The following is an 18,770-nucleotide window of genomic DNA, read 5'->3' on the forward strand; positions in this document are numbered from 1 at the left end:
ATAAATTCTTCTACTCTTAAAATATCCCAAAATATTTTCTAAAAACTCTGCTACTGCAAAATTTTTTAAAAACAGCTAATCCAAACAGAGCCCATACACAACTCTATTAGATAGAAGCAAAATAAAAGATTGACTCACCTCCTAGTTTTTAATTATCCCTACGACGATTGTTTCTATAGCATAGATATGTTGTGAAAAGCATTAAATGACTTTTTAAAGCTGAATTTTTTCAAAAAAAAAAATTATGCACTAAAAATAAAAGAGAAAAATAATCAATTCAAATGTTTGATATGACTATGATTCAAGTCTATACTTAAACAAGAAACTTGAGAGGTAGTTTCAAGACCTTAATTTCTACCGATCAAGTTTTTTTTTTTTTTTTTTTTTTTAAGTGAAAGGATTTAAATTCAAAACTTCTTACTTACAACTTTATTAACCTATTAATAATCTTTTTTTTTGAAGTGGGCCGGGGCGGGGGGTTGGGGTTGGTGCGGCATGGGGGAGTGGGGAAGTTCGATGATGCAAGGGCCGTAAGGCCCATTAAGCGCCCGTTCCCACGAATGAGACCAGTTGACTGCCCAAGAAGGAATCACAGTATATGACAAGGCCACCGGCCTTTTCATATTTTGGACTGTCTTGTGAGTTGCAATTGTCCCGATTCTACGTCAAGTAAATCTTACAAAGGCCCATCTTACAAATCGTGCCCCCTTTGCAAATAAGCTTCGCAATCTGATCCAAACCAAATCAGAAATGGCTTTTTGGATAATCTAACTTTGTAATTGTGAGTGAAACTTGGCCCAAAACTCACCGTTTACTTGCAAAATTGGGCTGGTTATGGGGTGCTCATTACCTTCTAATCTTATGTATAAACGGTATAGGCATTCGCATAACTTTGAAGTCGTCAAATATATGCTCAGCATCCTTACTTGCTAAGATCATCACTCAGCTCTAATCACTCAATGATGTACCAATCAATTTGATCCAATGTAACTGCAGAAGCAATGAAAGGGATTGGCTGCAGAGTTTAATACATTAGTAGCAGTGCCAGACCAAAAACTTAGAATAGGAAATTGACAATGTAATTATTCAGTGGTGTATGCAGAACCAACCCACCTCAAAGAGTGAGTGCCCAACTGAGCACTAAGTTCCACCTGGTGAGCTCCTAGTAGCGTTCATAATCTCCAGTCCTTTTCTGAGTTAGGTAAGTTACATATATTCTGAACACGAGGCTTACTTTCCAAGGCAAAACACTCACGAATCCATCCATTAAACATGGGAAGTTAAGTGCTCCTATGTAATGATGACTAATGAATTTGCGTGGATTGAATCAGTCCCCTCCCCATTTTACATTCAAGGATTATGCCTTCTCTCCACTTCCAACGACCAACTCAAATACCCCTTGGATTATATTTATATGATTTGGTCTTGATGCCAAAAGGAGTACCCCTGTAAAGTGATAACAAAATTCGGAATTGACACAAGAAAAGCACTTTGAATTGTTGATTAATCGTCAGAGATGGCTTAGAAACCACTAGTTCATTATCAAATGGAGGTCCCGAAAGAAAATTTCACCAGAAAGAAAGACTCAGATGCCTCCAGTCTAGACAATTGACATAATTAATTAATGAAGAGCGACTAATTGATGGGGGGGAAACATACAAAAGAGAGTAATGCATGGTTTACTTTTCTCCAACTAACCTTGTTGCATTTGACAATCATAAAATAATGAAATGGAAGACTTGGAAGTTGCCAATGCGACCTCATTAGGTAGACATAGACTCAGAAAGCACAAATGTAGAACTTCCCAAGTTCAAAGCTGTAATGAAGTGGGCCGATGACTCGGAACCATAAATTCTTACCATATATTGTTGATCTGAACTGGTGATAGTCACTGCTTTTTTCTAAGTGATCTTGTCGCTGATGTGATAGCTAGTCTGTAGATTAGCGACTTGATCACCCTGAAACTCAAAAACAAAAGTGCCTATGACTGGTCATCGATAAATGGACATCAACTTGAGAGAGTCGTAGAAGTTTCATCGGTAAGAAAATTGTACTCAAGAAAAGCTTGTTCTTATAATTTAAAACCCTTTGACAAAGTTCTGTACCAGAAGTTATACCGTATACGTCACAATTCAAAAGGACGCCGGGGAATCATTAATTTTCCTCTCCAGAAGACAATCTTGATGCACAATTTTGGATTGTCATTTTTCTCCAAAAAATGTTTATGTTTTTCGAGAACACAGTTTTCAGTCATCTTTTTTACCTCAAATACATTAAATTGTTACAATAATTTTTTTTTACAGAAATTTCAAAAAATAGCAATCCAAACAGGTTCAAAAATTGCAAGTTGGTTAATCTTGTTTTCTTGATGATCTTGAGGGATGAGTTGATCAAAGTTGTAAAGCAACGCCAAGAGAATGCCAGGGCTAATTAATTCTGTGGACTAAACGCATATTAACCATACTTGTCCTAGTAATAAAAAAAATATGGTATCAAAATGGTTTAAAGCATGAAGTCAGGCCAGAAACAGGGAAATTGAATGACCTCTTAATGTCCATTTTACATGAATACTTCAACTTCTAACCAAACCCAAGGCCTTTGATCTAGTCAATTGATGTTTATTTCTTCCCAACATTAGGTTGATCCTAGCATAATCTTCATGTTAGGTATCAGTCTAAAAATACAAATATGAGAGGCCTGATGGAAACTCATTGTCGGAAGCTTCTGGGGGCACTATACAAGGACCCAATTGCAAGTTTTAGATAATTTCGTAGATTCTCTGTTGAGCAGCCTAATGGAAAATTGTACGTACTGTTAAATCCAATTTTTCTTCGTTGTTGAACAAGATTTCGTTGCCTTCACAGGTTCACTGGTCGATTGTTCTGGATCATCTCTCGATTAGCTTTCTTAAAGCTCCGAAAATTGCAATTTTGATGCTTCTGACAAATCAAAACATGGGCGATAATGGTGTCCAGTTCCAGTGTTGAATGTTGCCGACTGTTGCTTGATCCCATGCAGTCGTCCAAAGAAGCAAGATGGCAGTTTAGATATATGATATGGAGAAGTGAAGGATGTGATTACTTGGATGTTAGTCGGATGACACTGAGAGCTTCGTAAAAAAAGGCATTGTGAAAACTTACTCTGAATTCTTGGCTCCATGAACATACTTGCATTGGGATTTATTATTTTGTTTTTATAACAAATAAAAATTATAGATAATTTATAGAAATTGGTTTTACAGTTTTGCAACAGTTTTTTTCCCCTTGTTTTTATAAACTTGCAAACCTTTTGATTACGTGCTACAAATTTATGAAATGGACAGGCGAATGTATAACGTAGAGGTTAAACAAGATTAAGTGGGTGCTGAATGGGTAAATTAACATACTTAGTTGGTGCTTATTAGTATAGGAGTGCGTTCGATTCAAATCGAGTTTGAATAGTGTACTATTTTAGCTCAACTCGAGATAAAATATCTAAATTTAAGCTCATCAAGTTTATAAAAGCTAAATCCGAACTTCAGATCAAGCTGGAGCTCAAGTGTAATCTAGAGTAATCAAGTTTAAGGGAGCCCAATCGAACTTACATAATATAAATTAATATTTTATATAGTTTTAAATAAGGGATATAATTGACATTTCACACTAATCATTATAAAAATTTTTAAAAATAAATATACATTAGAAGTCCAATTAACCTTGATGAGCCTACTATCTTCAACATTTCATTGTTCGAACTAAACTCGTGCAGGCAAACGAGTAGCTCGAGTTCAATCAACGCCGAACACGAGTTACATATAAGTTCAATCCGAGTTGTTTGGTGAACTTGCATGCCTACTTACTTATTAGGTATAGTGAGCAGTTTAAATTAACTTATTAAGAATAAATTAAGAAGTCTGTAAAGTTACAAGAGTGACGAACCCCACCGAAAAATGGCCTTATACTTCAGAAAAGATAGTTGCATCAATAGTAAAAATACTCAAATGGAGCAGGTTTGCCGTTTGTTTATACGTACGTCATATAGTATATTTTGGAGTTATATAGTCATGGTGATGTAATACAAATGACGTTAAAATTTTGCAAATACAACAAAGAAAAACCCAACCCATTAATTTTTAAGACAAATTGATTAACAAAATTAGCGGCTACCAAACACTCTATTAACTACTGCTACTTATGACTTTGTGAGTGTAGTGAAATTCCCATGTGGTTCTATGTGTTCAAAAAATTGGGGGTTTTTTTTTTATGGAATTATAAAATCCCTAAAACATCAAACAGAAATAATTTTTTGTTGTTGTTGCGAAAACAAAAGGATGCCTTACCTAGCAAACACGTCAACAGGACAAACTTTTTCTCTTTTTAAATTTTAAATTGGGGACTAGTCATGCTAGCTAGACAATCATTACCAAAACTTTTTTTTTAATAAAATGTGTCATGGATAATTTTCTTGTTAATTTATTACAACATTACATGGGTTAATGCAAGCAAAACCTGTCTACTAATTGAGAAGGAGATGAGTTGCCACATTTAAGATGATTTCTACATCAGTTCTCGTTTACGCACAAACATACACAAATGCCACTAATTAATTTAGACACATTCATAATAAACAAGCTCGAAGAGGATTGGATTGGGTGGTATTTTTTTTTTTTTTTTTTTTTTTGAAAAAAAAAGGAAGTAAACAAGCTCCTCCTGTAATTAATTTCATTCTAGCCTGGGTTTTGTGCGAAGTATCATGAAACAAAAAGTTGCTTAAGTTAACTGGAGAAAGAAAATAAAGTGTCGCCATTGAAGTAAAACTATGAATTTGAGTAGCAAAGTTGCTTTAATAGTAACGGATGGAAATCAAGATCCATGAATCCAAAGTGAAAGAAGTGAGAATTTACCTGAAGCTTTATATGTGTGTGATTGCGTAAAAAGTTATTCTGTTTGTCGATATCATATACATTACCAGCAGTTTCTGTCCATGACGTATCAAATCATGTGAAATCCCAATTGCAGTGGGATCTTCTCACTTTAAACGAATTAAGGTGCTCGACAATCGAGAAAGTAAAAATGCATGCTTTTTTTTTTGTGCCCTTCTTCTCCTTTGTTTTGGAGGAGAGCAGAATGATGATGCTGAAGTTAGTTCGTAAATCTAAGTCGACATTTTCGAAATTTTCTTATTTTACCGCTGCAGAATTCAATGAACTACACTGGCTACAACCTCGTACATGTTAATTATCGAGATTTCGAACTTAATGAAGCTCCAAAATCCAGAACAATAATATCGAAAATATGCTGCTTATTTAACGTGCATCTTATTAACAAATATGCTGCTTCATTAGTTAAACATTTTAATTGCTTCGACTACATATATATTTCAAATTTTCACGTCTTAATCCGTGTGAAAATAGAAATAAGAATATTATCTCTGCGTGAGACGGAGGGAGGAAGTAAAAATACACGGTCTCATAAATGAAAATCTTTTGGGTTACATTTAACTTAGTGGAAATAATAACTGTCTTTAATCGATCTGTAAACTGTATACCATGCAAGCCGATGAGATGACAATTATTTGTGAATGTTTCGGGGTTTATGCATCATATATGTTCATTCGTTCTCTATCCTATAAACTTTCTTGTTGATGAAAGTTTTTGAGAGGGAGATTTCAAAAGCCGAAGAAGCATCTACTATACTTTTCTTTTCCCTTCTCTTCAACTTATAATTTTCTCCTCAACTTATATATAGCTGCCTATATATTCTTGGAGTCTTGGGTCTTATTATGTGAAAGAGGAGGAGGGATTTCCTTTTTCTTTGTTTATTTTTTATATCCTTTCTATAGCATCAAATTTTTCTTTGTTTTTTTCCAGCGGGCCGCAGGGTAATTAATTGCCAATTACCAACTACAGTTTATTTGTCAGCCTCATTTCTTCTAGATAACCAAACTGTACCGTCATTAACTCTGGATATCAATCAATGACGACGAATTGGACCGAGTAAAAACCTACTCAGTCAGGCCGATTGCAGGCCAAATAACAAAGGATTTCTATTGCGCATGCATTGGGCGCCATGCTTAATCAATCAATGCTGCTGCTTTCTTAACCTTATACCTTGATACTATCCATGCTCTTCTCTTTCAAGTCTTCGCCTTAATATATACAAATACTATTATTATGTTAACCGGTGAGAAAGGAGGACATGTTAACCACTGGGGCTTGACATGGCATGGCATGGCAGTAACATTTCACGTTCATAGAATTGGCAACCAAAGTCAAAATTGCAGCAGCATTATGTCATTGCGTTCTTGTATTTTAATCCGACTTTAGGCATATGAAAATAATAAATAGTTTTCTCATTTCATGGACCCCTTCTAATCAGAGATTACTCGTTAAAGACAATCTACTGCTACTTTGTTTGGGACACCAGACATTATCGTTCGGCTTATTTACTACTATATGACATTTCATTTAATAAGTTCAAATCTTAATTTAATAATCAAAAATAAAATATTTTAATTAATTAAGCGGCACTTAATTTTTTTAAGGCAAGACTTACTCCAACAAATAATTGATAATCTATTCACTTAACTATGACTTAATGCAAAATATACTTAAATGTTAGGATTTTAATACTTAATAATTTAATAGGTTCATACATCTCAGATCTCATATTTCAATTTGTAGACTTCAGTTTTATGAAACGCATGTATTAATGAGAATTTACTAATTTTCCGTGAAACCCCCCCCCCCCCCCCCCATAGTTTTGATACCTTGTCATGCCAATTTTTCTCTTCTTCTATTGAGGCATTAAAAACCTTGAGAAGTATGCCAACTTGCCAAAGTAATTAATTCACTCGTTCAAAGGTGACATCTCCATAAACTTCAAACATTTTTGGTACCACTGCATTTTCAATGGCTTACTTTTTTTTTTCAGACTTTTGAAGTTAGTTAATTAAACCTAATTCCCAATTTAACCCCAAAAGCCGTCAACTCGATCTTGAGGCAAATCTGGGGATTTAACTACCCAACCCCCTAACTCTGAAGAAACGATGCGGGACCACGAAAAGTTAGTAAGGCAGTCTCTACTAAGCCTTAAAGAAGAACCCGCTGTCCCCGATACCCCTTTCAACGGCTTACTCGGTGCCACAGAATTTGGTAGGGGTTGTAGTCGGCGATGCTCAAATAACTCCGCCAGAGTTAAGATGGATAGTGAAAGCTTCCCGTCTAAATGCTTGTGCTAATTAATAAACTTTTTTTTAGTGATTTTTTTTTTTTTGGGGGTGCCAAGACCATGTGGAAAATTTTACGTGACAATTTTGGTTCAATCTCGATGCACAGCTCACATATTTCTAATCATGATTCACTATGGAATATATTGGCGTCAAAAGTCCTGTACTTCTCCTGAAAAAGAAAAAAGAAAAAGGAAAGCTTTTCAAATTTTTAGTACAACCTAAATCAGTGAGCACAACTAGGAATGCCAATATTCCAATTCAAGTTGATATTCAAAATTCTACAAATATTAAGAAATTTGTTTTCAATTGATTCTGATTTTTAAGAGGCCAAATTCAGAAATCAAAATACCAGTACTTTGTAACCTTAGTTTATTTCAATTTTAAAAAAGGGTATATTTTGAAACAAAAAGCAATTAAGAACATCAAATAACTTTTTGTTTTCCTATTTTTTCCCTAAATTTAGAAGCTAAAAACAAATCAAAAAATTAATCGAGAACAAACCCCTAGTGAATAGTTTATCACCTTTTTTTTTTTTTTTTTTTCTTTTGGGAGAATTGGGTTAGGTGGTAAGGGAAGAGGGATTGTAACTAAAAGAACCTTTCCCTTACAGAAAAAATTTAAAAATGTCACTTTATTTGGGCGTAAATATGATAAAATTTGAGTCTATTAAATTGAATTATTAAACAGCGCTTTAAATGTTTCAGTAGCACAATACAACATAATGTGAAGTAAAACATTATGCAATATTTTTTTTGAAAGAAAACATTACGCAATTCTGCTAAGCAATATCACTCTGCCTAAATAGAGAAAGGGTATCAAAAATTGCAATGCATTATTGTATGTTGACTGGGGGACCAATTTTCACCAAGTTAAATTCCCTACCATTTGTATTCTTTTTCCAGCAATATTGAAACTCATCAATAGTATATAAAGTGGACATAGTCACAACTATTGGAAGTAAAGCTTGCAAAAATAAAAGAAAAGGAAATCAATAATTAACCTCTCCCTTCCCACATAATCTTGATTTTGACATCTTTATTTTCTCCCCAAAACTTCTTTTTCAATTGGTTTGGTCCATCCCCGTAGGATTCTTCGGCCTGTTCCGCTCTACTTCATACCATACCATGCCACTGTTTCATCTCAGTAATTGTATATAAATGCTAACTCCACTTCTATAACCGACCCAAACACCAAAAAGGCCTGAAGACAATAGAACCATTACACAAAACACACCAAAAACTTTTTAGATTTGGGCTCTAAACTCAAGAAAGTGTCAAAATTAGCCGACCCTTTTTCCATATTTCATCATATTTTTCTGCCCATATGGGATGCTAAAATGCGTAAACATTTGATATTTCTTGGTGGGTTTTAGAGGGATTTCGAAGGACGTGGTAGTGATGCAGAAGAGGAAGTGGAAAACGGTGGTGTTGGTCAGAAAGTTGCTGACTTTGGCCATAGGTGCGATAGCTTTGGTGGCTTTGATGTCAGTACATGTTCATCTGGGACTTTCTCCCTCTGCTGTCACCAAGTCGCTTACAACGGTATTTCTGTTTTACTCTCTTTCTTCATTTACTTTCTTTTGATATTACTTATTGATTCTGTCAAATGAAATTTTGGGGTTTGAAGTTATTAGAGCATTTATGATGTCTATATTGCATTTTTCCGGTTCTGAGGTAATTTTGTAATTTTTCAGTCTATTAGTATTTGTTTGCTACTTGCCTTTTTTTCCCAACCTAATTCAGTAGAAAGCATCTTTCTTTCTTTCTTTTTTTTTTTGTGGGGGGGGGGGGGGGGGGGGGGGTTGTGGGAGGAAGAGAGAAAGGAATTTGGGATGTCGGTTGGAATCCGGTTGTTGATACTGGTATTCGATTAAGTGAAAGATCGGCATTGGTACTTTTGTATTTGAGGTTAGGTAGGATCATGGTGGAAATTTAGTTCTCATTGTTGCTTGTCCTGTTTTTGAAGAATTTTACTGATATGGGTAATTTTAATCTTGTAGCAACATGAAATTATGTCTCAGAACCTGCAAAGAGAGGAAAGATGGAATCAAGATTTTTCTCCGCCTCATTTGCCAAAATCTCCTCGCTTTCGCACGGTACTGTGCTTTTCCTTGAAACGCTGTATTTTCTTGGTTTATGCATTATTGTCCTTCTATTTTAATTGACCTATTGCAAAGAAGTTGCATTCTTTCCTATTGCTCGACAAAGAAACTGATGTGCTTGTGGTGATTCATATAAGATGTGGCTTGATTTTGAGTGCTGTAGTTGTATGTGTGCATATGTTCCATAAAAAGTAGTCATGCATCTTTCATGTTTTCACTCTTTTAGATTTGACAGTTGGACAGTGCAAGTGGTACTTCGGATTTGGACAAGTTATGGAAGCCGCCACCAAATCGGGACTATGAACCCTGTGTTGCCCCAAGTCCATATTACGCATGTGAGTAACCTTTGTTTTCTTCTTCATTCCAGACAAGGGGAGATTGTTGTGGTTATCTGAGTGCTCATATTAGACTTTGATGTGGCACCAACTCTTAATAATACGCTATTTTTTTTTCAGCTCCTCCGGAACCTCGTGGTTACCTGCTGGTTCATGCAAATGGTGGACTGAATCAGATGAGAGCTGGGGTTTGTTTCTCCTCCTAAGCCTGTTCAAAAGCAATTGCAGTCTGCACATTTCTTTCTTTCTTTTTGCCACAGGGACCCTTTTTTTTCTTTTCAAATATCCTCTTTTTTTGTGTTCTTTTTCTCTTTGTGCTCCTTTTTTTTCCTGGGGCTGGGACAGGTTAACATTGAACCGTTCTTTGCCGGATCACATGTTTTCAATTTTTCAAATTTGCATTTATTTGTTGATGTTGCTTAAATACTTGTGAATCTTTAACAAGTCAGTTCCCTAGACTGCTAGATAAAGTTTATTTGTTTTGCCAAGAACATAAGCAAATTGTGCTCAGGATTTTGAAAAGGCTTTAATTGTTTCAGCACTAGGAAAGGAAAAGTTTAACTGCTCTGTGCTCACCCTCTGAATCTAATAGCTCTCTGTGATCAACCATTGAAACAGTTTGCTATGAATCTTTGTTTTGGCTACTGTTCTGCTTTTTGTGCTATCCCATTTCAATGTCATGTAACTTTTTCGCCCCTGCTCAACTTGCACTTGTCTGACTAATTCTAATTTATGTAGCATAAGGTACAAAACTGGGACAAAGTTGTGCCATGCATATGATATTGAACTTCTTCTAGGATCTCTTTTCAATAGCAAGCAAGTTAAGACAAAAGTGCTTTCTGAACTGAAGTTTGTTAACATACACAGTGGGACTTAGCATGGGAAAGTGAGAATAATTTTTTTCTTTTCTGTCCAGTTGCGCAATGAATTTGGAGTACAGAACTCCTACACATATATAAGTATATACTTTTAATGAGTGAATGTTTATTCCGGAACCAAATTGGAAGTTGAAGAACCTGATTAATGCTTGCAGATATGTGACATGGTTGCTGTTGCTCGTATTATAAATGCAACTCTTGTGATTCCAGAACTTGACAAACGCTCTTTTTGGCAGGACTCTAGGTACCTTTTTCCCCCCCCCTTTCTTTTGTTTCATTAGGACGAGAATTGTTAAACTGTTTCTGGCACTTTATTATGTTAATGTTAATTGATACACATCTCACATAACTAAACTGTTCATGGTATATTGACATTTGATTCTTTTATCTTGAACTGCAGCAATTTTTCTGATGTCTTTGATGAAGCTCATTTCATTAATTCCCTCACAAATGACATAAGAGTTATCAAAAAGCTTCCCAAAGAACTTGTTGCAGCTACTAGAGCGGTTAAGCACTTCAGAAGTTGGTCTGGTGTGGAGTACTATGAGGAAGAGATAGCTAGCATGTGGGAAGAATATCAGGTGCATATTGTGGAAATATAATTTGGTGGATGCTGGTTTATAGATTGTTGTTTTGCTACTAAATGTTTAATATTTGCAGGTCATTAGAGCAGCAAAGTCTGATTCTCGTTTGGCAAATAATAACTTGCCGCTAGATATTCAAAAGTTGCGTTGTCGTGCTTGTTATCAAGCACTCCGTTTTGCTCCCACAATTGAGGCAATGGGAAAGGTTGTTTCCAGGCTGAATGCTGCTTTAGTTTTAGTTGCTTTATTTTTCTCGTCTATGATACTGAATCAGCTTCTGTTTCTCATAGTTGTTGGTGGAGCGAATGAGGGCCTTTGGTCCCTACATTGCTTTGCATTTAAGATATGAGAAGGATATGCTTGCCTTTAGTGGATGCACGCATGATTTATCCCAAGAAGAAGCTGAGGAACTAACGGCAATTAGGTACATCTTATCATGTACGACTATGAAGTGGTCCTTGTGCCTTTCTACTAATGGCCTTCCCTGATGCGTATCCTATTAAATTTATAGAGAAAACACCACCTGGTGGAAAGTAAAAGAGATTGATCCTATAGAGCAGAGAGCTAAAGGTTACTGTCCATTGACTCCAAAGGAGGTTGGGATGTTCCTTAGTCTTCTTGGATTTTCTTCAAACACCCCTATATATATTGCTGCTGGAGAGATATATGGAGGTGATTCCCGGATGGCTGATCTAAGGTCACGCTTTCCCTTATTGATGAACAAGGTAAAATCATAGAAAAATGTCTTTAATTGTAAAAGTATGCTATCCAGTTAAAAATAGCCATACATGTGGAATAGCAGAGTTTACAATGATCGTTGTAAAAGTGCATTATTCAGTTCAAGTCCTCCTGCCAAGAAAACAAAAGAAGATTCTTACCTTTTGATATTCACCTCTAACTAAATTGGACTTCAAGTACAAAAAAATTTGGGGCTAGCAGATTCCTTGTGATAAGTTGAGAGATGCCTTTAATTTGCATGATTTTCCCCCTACCTTCTGATGAAGTGCAGATTGGTTTAGATTTATTGTTCCTATGCAGGAAACATTGGCCACTTTCGAGGAGCTTGAACCATTTACTAATCATGCTTCTCAAATGGCTGCATTGGACTACATTGTGTCAGTTGAGAGTGACATATTCATTCCTTCATACTCTGGAAACATGGCAAGGGCAGTGGAGGGACATCGACGTTTTCTTGGGCATAGAAAAACTATTTTACCGGATAGGTAAGGATTTTGTCTAGGTTTTGAAAATTTGCATCTCACTTCCAGTCCCAGCAGGACTAAAACTGCTTTTGTATATATCCGTTGATTTATCAGCAAAGCACTTGTTCGTCTTTTTGACAAAATTGAGCTGGGGACGATGAAAGAAGGGAAAAACATGGCAAGTCGAGTCATTGAGATTCACAAAAGGCGGTATGTTGAAGCAAATATCCCTTATTTGGTGCACATGTTTAACTGGTAGTTTTATGCTTGTCATGTTTAACTGGTAGTTTTATTAGCATTAAGCATCAGGATTACGTTCTGCATGAAGATCCATTTCATCTTTTAGAGTGCTTATACAATAAGTGCATGTACGTAGATGTGTAAAAATTACTAATGTAACAGTGATGATCACAGCAAGTAGCAGTTATGTGAATTATGAGCATTCAGTTGCTCTACGTCACATTGATGCTATTAGAAACTTACTTCCATATGAATAAGGTTTTCGATATTTACGTTACTTGTCTAATACTGATTGTCAGGCAAGGATCTCCGAGGAAGAGAAAAGGCCCAATTTCTGGAACGAAGGGAACTGATAGATTTCGGTCAGAAGAGGCATTTTATGTGAACCCGTTGCCAGATTGTCTATGTCAGAAGGAATCTCGATATACAAACAGTTCAAGAATCAGAAGGTAGCCAATGAAAGTGCAGAACACATTCTTCTGGTTCTTTGATGGCTTTGGGTGTGCATCAACGCCACAATGTGCATGTAATTATTTATTGAAGATCGAGCCATTGGTGCCACCATTTATAGATCATTGGATGTGCATAGGCTTTTTACACAGATCCAGGGAGACTCTTGACTGATAGATATACGCATAAACCATTTGCAACGATTGCAGAAGAGAGATCATTTTAGGTCGGCACTTATTTTGTTCAGCATAGGATTTGTTTGTTCGGCGGAGTATAGGAGAGGAGGCATTTGTAAAAAGAGATCAATACGCAAAGTGAATGTAAGCATTCCGTTCGTTTACAATAAAGCTAAGCTTTTGGTGTGCTAGCCATTCTTGGATATTCGTCCAATGCAATAAAAAATGGGAGATCATTTTTCCCTTCAAAGAACTTGATTGATTCTTAAACTGCCTTTTCGTTTTCTGTTCAGATTCCCAGGGTTTTTCTTCTGATCTTGTGGCTAACATTTTGCTCCTCTTTCACTGTATTATTTTCCTCTTGCAAAGTTGGCAAATGGGCTAATGTCCTTCATGCATAGTTTTGAGCTAGGTATCCTTTTCTGTTTATAACCTTTTTTTTTTTTTTTTTGCCAAATAAATTGAATCACACGCTTAATTCTAGATACTACTGTTTTTTCCAGCCTTCGAACATGATGAATTACTAATAGATCTACCTAATTTGGAAAAGAGAAAGAAATTACTCCATGGGTCCAATGGCACGGCTGCTTTGGTGAATTGCGAAGACAAGAGTCTCCTGAATCTTGGAAATTCGAATAATTGACAAAAGTCTTGCAGTTATCTGATATCACAGCTTATCAATTGAATTTGACAATTACCAGCTAAAATTTTTTTTTTTTTAAAAAATTACCCTTTTGTTTGTTAGATTTTCTTTTTTCCTCCCCATGTGTTAGATGCTTAGACATTAGTCATTATACTTTATCTTCATCCTTTTTTGAGTTTTCTTTTTTTCATTCTTTTCCAGTTTGGTGCATGTCTAAGGTTGAGGAAATGAAAGTTTTAAAGGATAGGAGGATGACTAGACACCACAGCGCATTTAGATATGATGATGAGGGCAGTGTACATAGTCAGTCACACGTCGACTCCCAATTGGCCCCGTAATGATACTATATCCTTTGCACCTTCCTCTTCGCTACTTCACACACTTCACGTACATAGACAGAGACACTACTATCCATCCCCTCCCTCTCGAAGAAACTGCGAGAAAGATCAACTGGGGATGGTCTCCTTCGTCTCAACCGTCCCTTCCTTCCTTGCAGTAGTACCTGCACCATCCAGCACTACCTCCAGACACCCCCCCGTTAATGCTGTAAGTACATAGCAGTCTGCATTAATTTGTTGTGCTGAATAAGTTTTGAATTTTTTTCTTTTTTTTTTTTGTTTTTTCTACCACTACACTCAACTTTCTTTCTTTTTTTTCTTAGTGTGAATGAAAGGGCTCGAATCTGAAACCTTTCACTTACACTCCTCCTCAAGAACCACCCAACCCATCGCTCCCTCCCCCAGTGTACTCAGCTTAATTACTTTGACATCTGTTGCAATTTAAAGCAAAACTGTCCATGCATGCTTGGTTGCAATCAGGAGCACTTTTAATTGTTGTTTCTCTTTCTCACATTCTTTTTCTTTACCGCTATAACTATATGTTGGACCCTGTCAATATGATAATGCTGTTTTGATTCTGTTCAGAAATGGCTATAATGTAGTATGCCTTAGTTTCAAGACTTTGTCGTATTCAGGGCATAGTTTGCTGCAAGATTGAAGTGGATAATGTGCAACGACATGGCTTTCGTAGGCGAGATATGCTGCACGGCATTGGTGCTACTATTGGCATGGTGAGATTCTTTCGTTTTACATTTGTTCAGGGTTTCCATGTTTGAGTTGTTGGCTTCTAATTTTGGATTGTATACTTTGCTTTAGAACTTTAGAAGCTTATATATTCTTGCTAACATTCCTAAAAGAAACTAGCCGCAGGGATCATATTTTTCACATACATACTAGTGAGATATTGTACTAGAGCAAGGTATGCTGATAATAGTTAAAATGTGTGTGCAATTGGAAAAAGTGCATTGTAAAACTCTATCAAACAAGCTGGAAAAATTAAGTGGTTTTTGTTTCTTTAAGCGTGATTTGATGATGAGTTTCCATCAGTTATAATTTTCCCGTAGGACGTAATGGCCAGATCCTGCTTATTTGTTGAAGTGGCCAATGCGGCTGACTTGATACAACGGAGACAGCGTTCAGAGTTTCAGTGTGAGCTATCCATATTCGTGTCATTTTGAAATCCACTTTGTTTTCTCTTCTTCATTGGATGAACCTCTTGTGTCCTTTTCTTTTTCCTTCTTATTGCTATCTTAGCAAGCGTCAAGGCTACCCTCGCTACAGCTATAAAGGTAAAAAGAGCTGAGTTCATGATGGTTATTATGTCACGTGAATGGATTAAGCTTATGTCAATGAGCAATTTATCACTTGTACGGTCTGTGTCTTTCTCCAGGGGAATCCAGATCTCATTCCACCCATACTGACTTTAGCACTTAATGACTCTGTGACTTATGATAAGGTCAGGGTTGAGTTTTGTAAATTGCATACATTTATTCAATGGAAGCACAAATGACTTGCTTATTCATAATTGCTTATTTACAGAGTACAAAATCTGGCGGTCCAAATGGATCAATTCGTTTCAGGTAGTTGTAATTTCCATGTTGCAGAGTGCTATTTTTGGCCTCAATCTAGCCGTAGGGTTTATCTTACCCGGAATTCCTACTTGAATAGTGAAGTATCTTATGACTTTTGAGCTATTCAGTCAGTGTATCCAATGTTAATATTCCATGTGCTACAGATGCTTGCTACTTTGATTTTCTCCATAAAAGGCAGATAAACTCTGAAATCGCTAGCATCCGTTAACACAAAATTGGATAGGAAAATAGAAAAATATGGATAGCTAAGTTTCTAAACTTGTTTTCTGATTTTCTCAACTCCATAGTCTTAAGCACCTTAACTTCTTGCTTAGATAAGCCAGATAGCCTTATTCATCTTATTTTTTATTCCCTTGATTGAAGCTCAGAGATCAGCAGACCAGAAAATAAGGGCCTTGCGGCTGCATTGAACCTGTTAGAGGAAGCCAAAAAGGAGATTGATTCATATTCCAAAGGGGGACCAATGTCATATGCAGATCTGATACAATATGCAGGTGAGGCATATAGGTTGAACATGGTTGAACTTCAGCATTTTATTGCACCGCACCATTATATTTGAACAGCATTCAATGTTAAACAAACTCCAACTGACAATTTGCTCCATTACCAGAATAATACTTAAAAAAAGCTGTTATTCAAAAATATTGAACTATGATAGAGCATAAAAAACAAGAAAATTATTAGCTTTCTGAAAGCATGGAGCTTTTTACATAACTAGAAAAAGCTATGTACAGTTAGCAAGTGCACATCCTAAGTACAGAGTCCAGATTCAGAGTACAATACTGCAAACTGCCATTAAAGATGAAAAGCAAAATGAAAGTGTCAAGTTAGTCTAGGAATTTATTCAGATGCCTCTAACAAAAATGGATATTAGTTGATCACTTTTCTTCACTGCTATCACTTGTTAAACACAAATATTCAAATCTTTTCATGTTATTGCCTCAATGTTCCTTTCTTAATTTGATTTGCTTGCTTGGTGCAGCACAAAGTGCAGTAAAATCTACCTTTCTAGCTGCCGCCATTAAAAAATGTGGTGGCAATGAAGAAAAAGGCAATTTGCTATACACTGCATACGGGTCAAATGGACAGGTTATTTTTGTGTAACCCCAGATTGCATATCACAAAAGCATTTATCTTTATTTTACCTTTTTGGTAAACTGGAGTCCAAATAAATATTCTAGAGTATTAAAAGTTAGTTGCTTCAATCTTTTCTTTTGTTGTAAAAGCCTTTGAGTTTTTACATCAAAACAATCTCAATGCATATCTCAAGCACCCTGAAATTTCATCTGTATAGGTGAAGCACCTGCAAAGATTAAATTGAATGATACATATAGCTTTATCTCTGCGGTGAATTCGTTCTTGAAGTTGGAACTCCTCTGAAAAAAACTGCTCCAAGCATGATAAAAGTCGCAGAATAGAAACTTTCACACACTCTTGGAAAAGTTAGCATTTGTTTCATTACTACCAATTCAGTGCAATAATGTACATGGCCCAGCAACTTTGCTGGGCAGCTCTTTTCCTCGTTGTCATTACCATAGGAAGAATGATGAACTACTTATCAATCATTACCTGCACAACTTTTAAAATGCGCCATGTTTGTGTTCCTGCATTTAAATGTTGAAAACAATGAAAATAGCTCTACCTGATGATCGTGCGCTTTCTCCATAAAGTGGGGCCTGTTTAATCGGGAATTTGGGCGGTCAGATGCCCAAGAACCTGATCCAGAGGGCAGGGTACCTCAGTGGGAGAAAGCAAGTGTTCAGGAGATGAAAGATAAATTCACTGCTCTCGGCTTTGGTCCACGTCAGGTACATTGAGTTTCAGTTAAAACAAAGACAAAAGGAAACTTGCAGTCTGTTATCTTCAAATATATCATGCACATTCCCCTATTTGTTTTTTGAACTGTAGTCATGTAAGCTTTAGGCTTCTTGTTGAAGAAACTACTCAATGAATCTTCCCTTTCCTCCTCTCCATTAGCATATGCTTTACCACATTTTGCAAGATGCCTATTACATTTCTATCTAGTTATTGTCATAGTGATCTTAGAAATTCAGAAATCCCAAATTTGCCCAGTTGGTTTACCCGTATAGCTGTATCCTCTGCATTTGAACACCACTCTCTTCTATTGAAAAAGTATCTTGGGGGAAAAAAGAGGTTTTTTTTTTGATCACACAGTCATATTCATGTCATGTTGCCCAGCTGGCTGTTATGTCTGCATTCCTGGGGCCTGATCAGGCTGCAACCGAAGCATTGCTAGCAACAGATCCAGATGTTTCTCCATGGGTTCAGAAATATCAACGCAGCCGAGAGACCGTGTCTCAAACCGACTACGAGGCAAGGACCATGTCCCTTTTTCTTCTTCTTATCCAAGAAAATTGATTGACAAGTGTAGCTAGAGAAGTATTTGGCTGAGCATCTGTGTTAAGTACCATATCAAAGAAATGTTTAGCAAGTTGATAATTTACAATTTGACAGGCTCAAGATCACGCACCAAATCTGTTGTCTTTCTTCAGGCAAACTTGTTGGTAGTTAATTTATCCTCTGGAACTAATCCATCACAAATAGGTTTTGATGATACACATTGATCGTGAAGCTGTATGTTGTGACAAGAAATGCTTGCAAGTTACTGATTCTTGCTTAAGCTACATGTCCATGATGTATGCTGACAGTGGTATCGGTTGTTTTTTCAGGTTGACTTGATAACAACTCTCACAAAACTGAGTTCTTTGGGCCAACAGATCAACTATGAAGCATATACCTATCCTGTCCAGAAAATTGAGTTGAGCAAACTCAAACTGTAAATGTGACCGCCAATTTCAGTGAGTTAAGTATCGAGTTCAAAATATTGGCAGGAACACAATTTGTTTTAAACCAAATAGGTATTGCAGACTTGCTTCCACAGTTTTCAGATAGCAGAGTTTGATTTGCCGCAGGACATGGCTGAACAAATTACTGCTTTTTGCCAAATTAGCAAACTTTACGTAATCTAGTCTCCTGGCATTGATTAATTTGTTGCTTTGTG

At 36.3% G+C, this 18,770-nt stretch overlaps 2 protein-coding genes across 4 annotated transcripts; both read left to right on the top strand.

Annotated features, from left to right (window-relative positions):
- The first annotated feature begins 8,179 nt into the window (after positions 1-8,179).
- Positions 8,180-13,428, top strand: LOC113713006 (O-fucosyltransferase 7-like). Of its 2 annotated transcripts, none has more exons than XM_027236692.2 (12): positions 8,180-8,750; positions 9,209-9,304; positions 9,546-9,645; positions 9,766-9,833; positions 10,679-10,767; positions 10,924-11,104; positions 11,184-11,312; positions 11,398-11,531; positions 11,619-11,832; positions 12,146-12,330; positions 12,424-12,519; positions 12,849-13,428. In XM_027236692.2, the coding sequence occupies exons 1-12, from the start codon at positions 8,607-8,609 to the stop codon at positions 13,000-13,002; spliced, it is 1,590 nt and encodes a 529-aa protein (XP_027092493.1). In that variant the 5' UTR covers positions 8,180-8,606; the 3' UTR covers positions 13,003-13,428. The 2 variants fall into 2 exon arrangements, with proteins under 2 accessions (XP_027092493.1, XP_027092495.1); XM_027236694.2 differs by lacking the exon at positions 8,180-8,750 and adding an exon at positions 9,006-9,121.
- A 654-nt stretch (positions 13,429-14,082) lies between these two features.
- LOC113712193 (thylakoid lumenal 29 kDa protein, chloroplastic-like) lies at positions 14,083-18,756 on the top strand. 2 transcript variants are annotated; one of them, XM_027235508.2, is made up of 11 exons: positions 14,083-14,364; positions 14,792-14,887; positions 15,221-15,305; positions 15,411-15,445; positions 15,547-15,612; positions 15,696-15,736; positions 16,112-16,242; positions 16,731-16,837; positions 17,419-17,556; positions 17,948-18,082; positions 18,439-18,756. In XM_027235508.2, the coding sequence occupies exons 1-11, from the start codon at positions 14,098-14,100 to the stop codon at positions 18,547-18,549; spliced, it is 1,212 nt and encodes a 403-aa protein (XP_027091309.1). In that variant the 5' UTR covers positions 14,083-14,097; the 3' UTR covers positions 18,550-18,756. The 2 variants fall into 2 exon arrangements, with proteins under 2 accessions (XP_027091309.1, XP_027091310.1); XM_027235509.2 differs by lacking the exon at positions 14,083-14,364 and having other exon boundaries at positions 15,204-15,305.
- The last annotated feature ends 14 nt before the right edge of the window (positions 18,757-18,770 follow it).

The sequence above is a fragment of the Coffea arabica genome, chromosome 10e (genome assembly GCF_036785885.1).
Source record: "Coffea arabica cultivar ET-39 chromosome 10e, Coffea Arabica ET-39 HiFi, whole genome shotgun sequence".
NCBI lineage: Eukaryota > Viridiplantae > Streptophyta > Magnoliopsida > Gentianales > Rubiaceae > Coffea > Coffea arabica.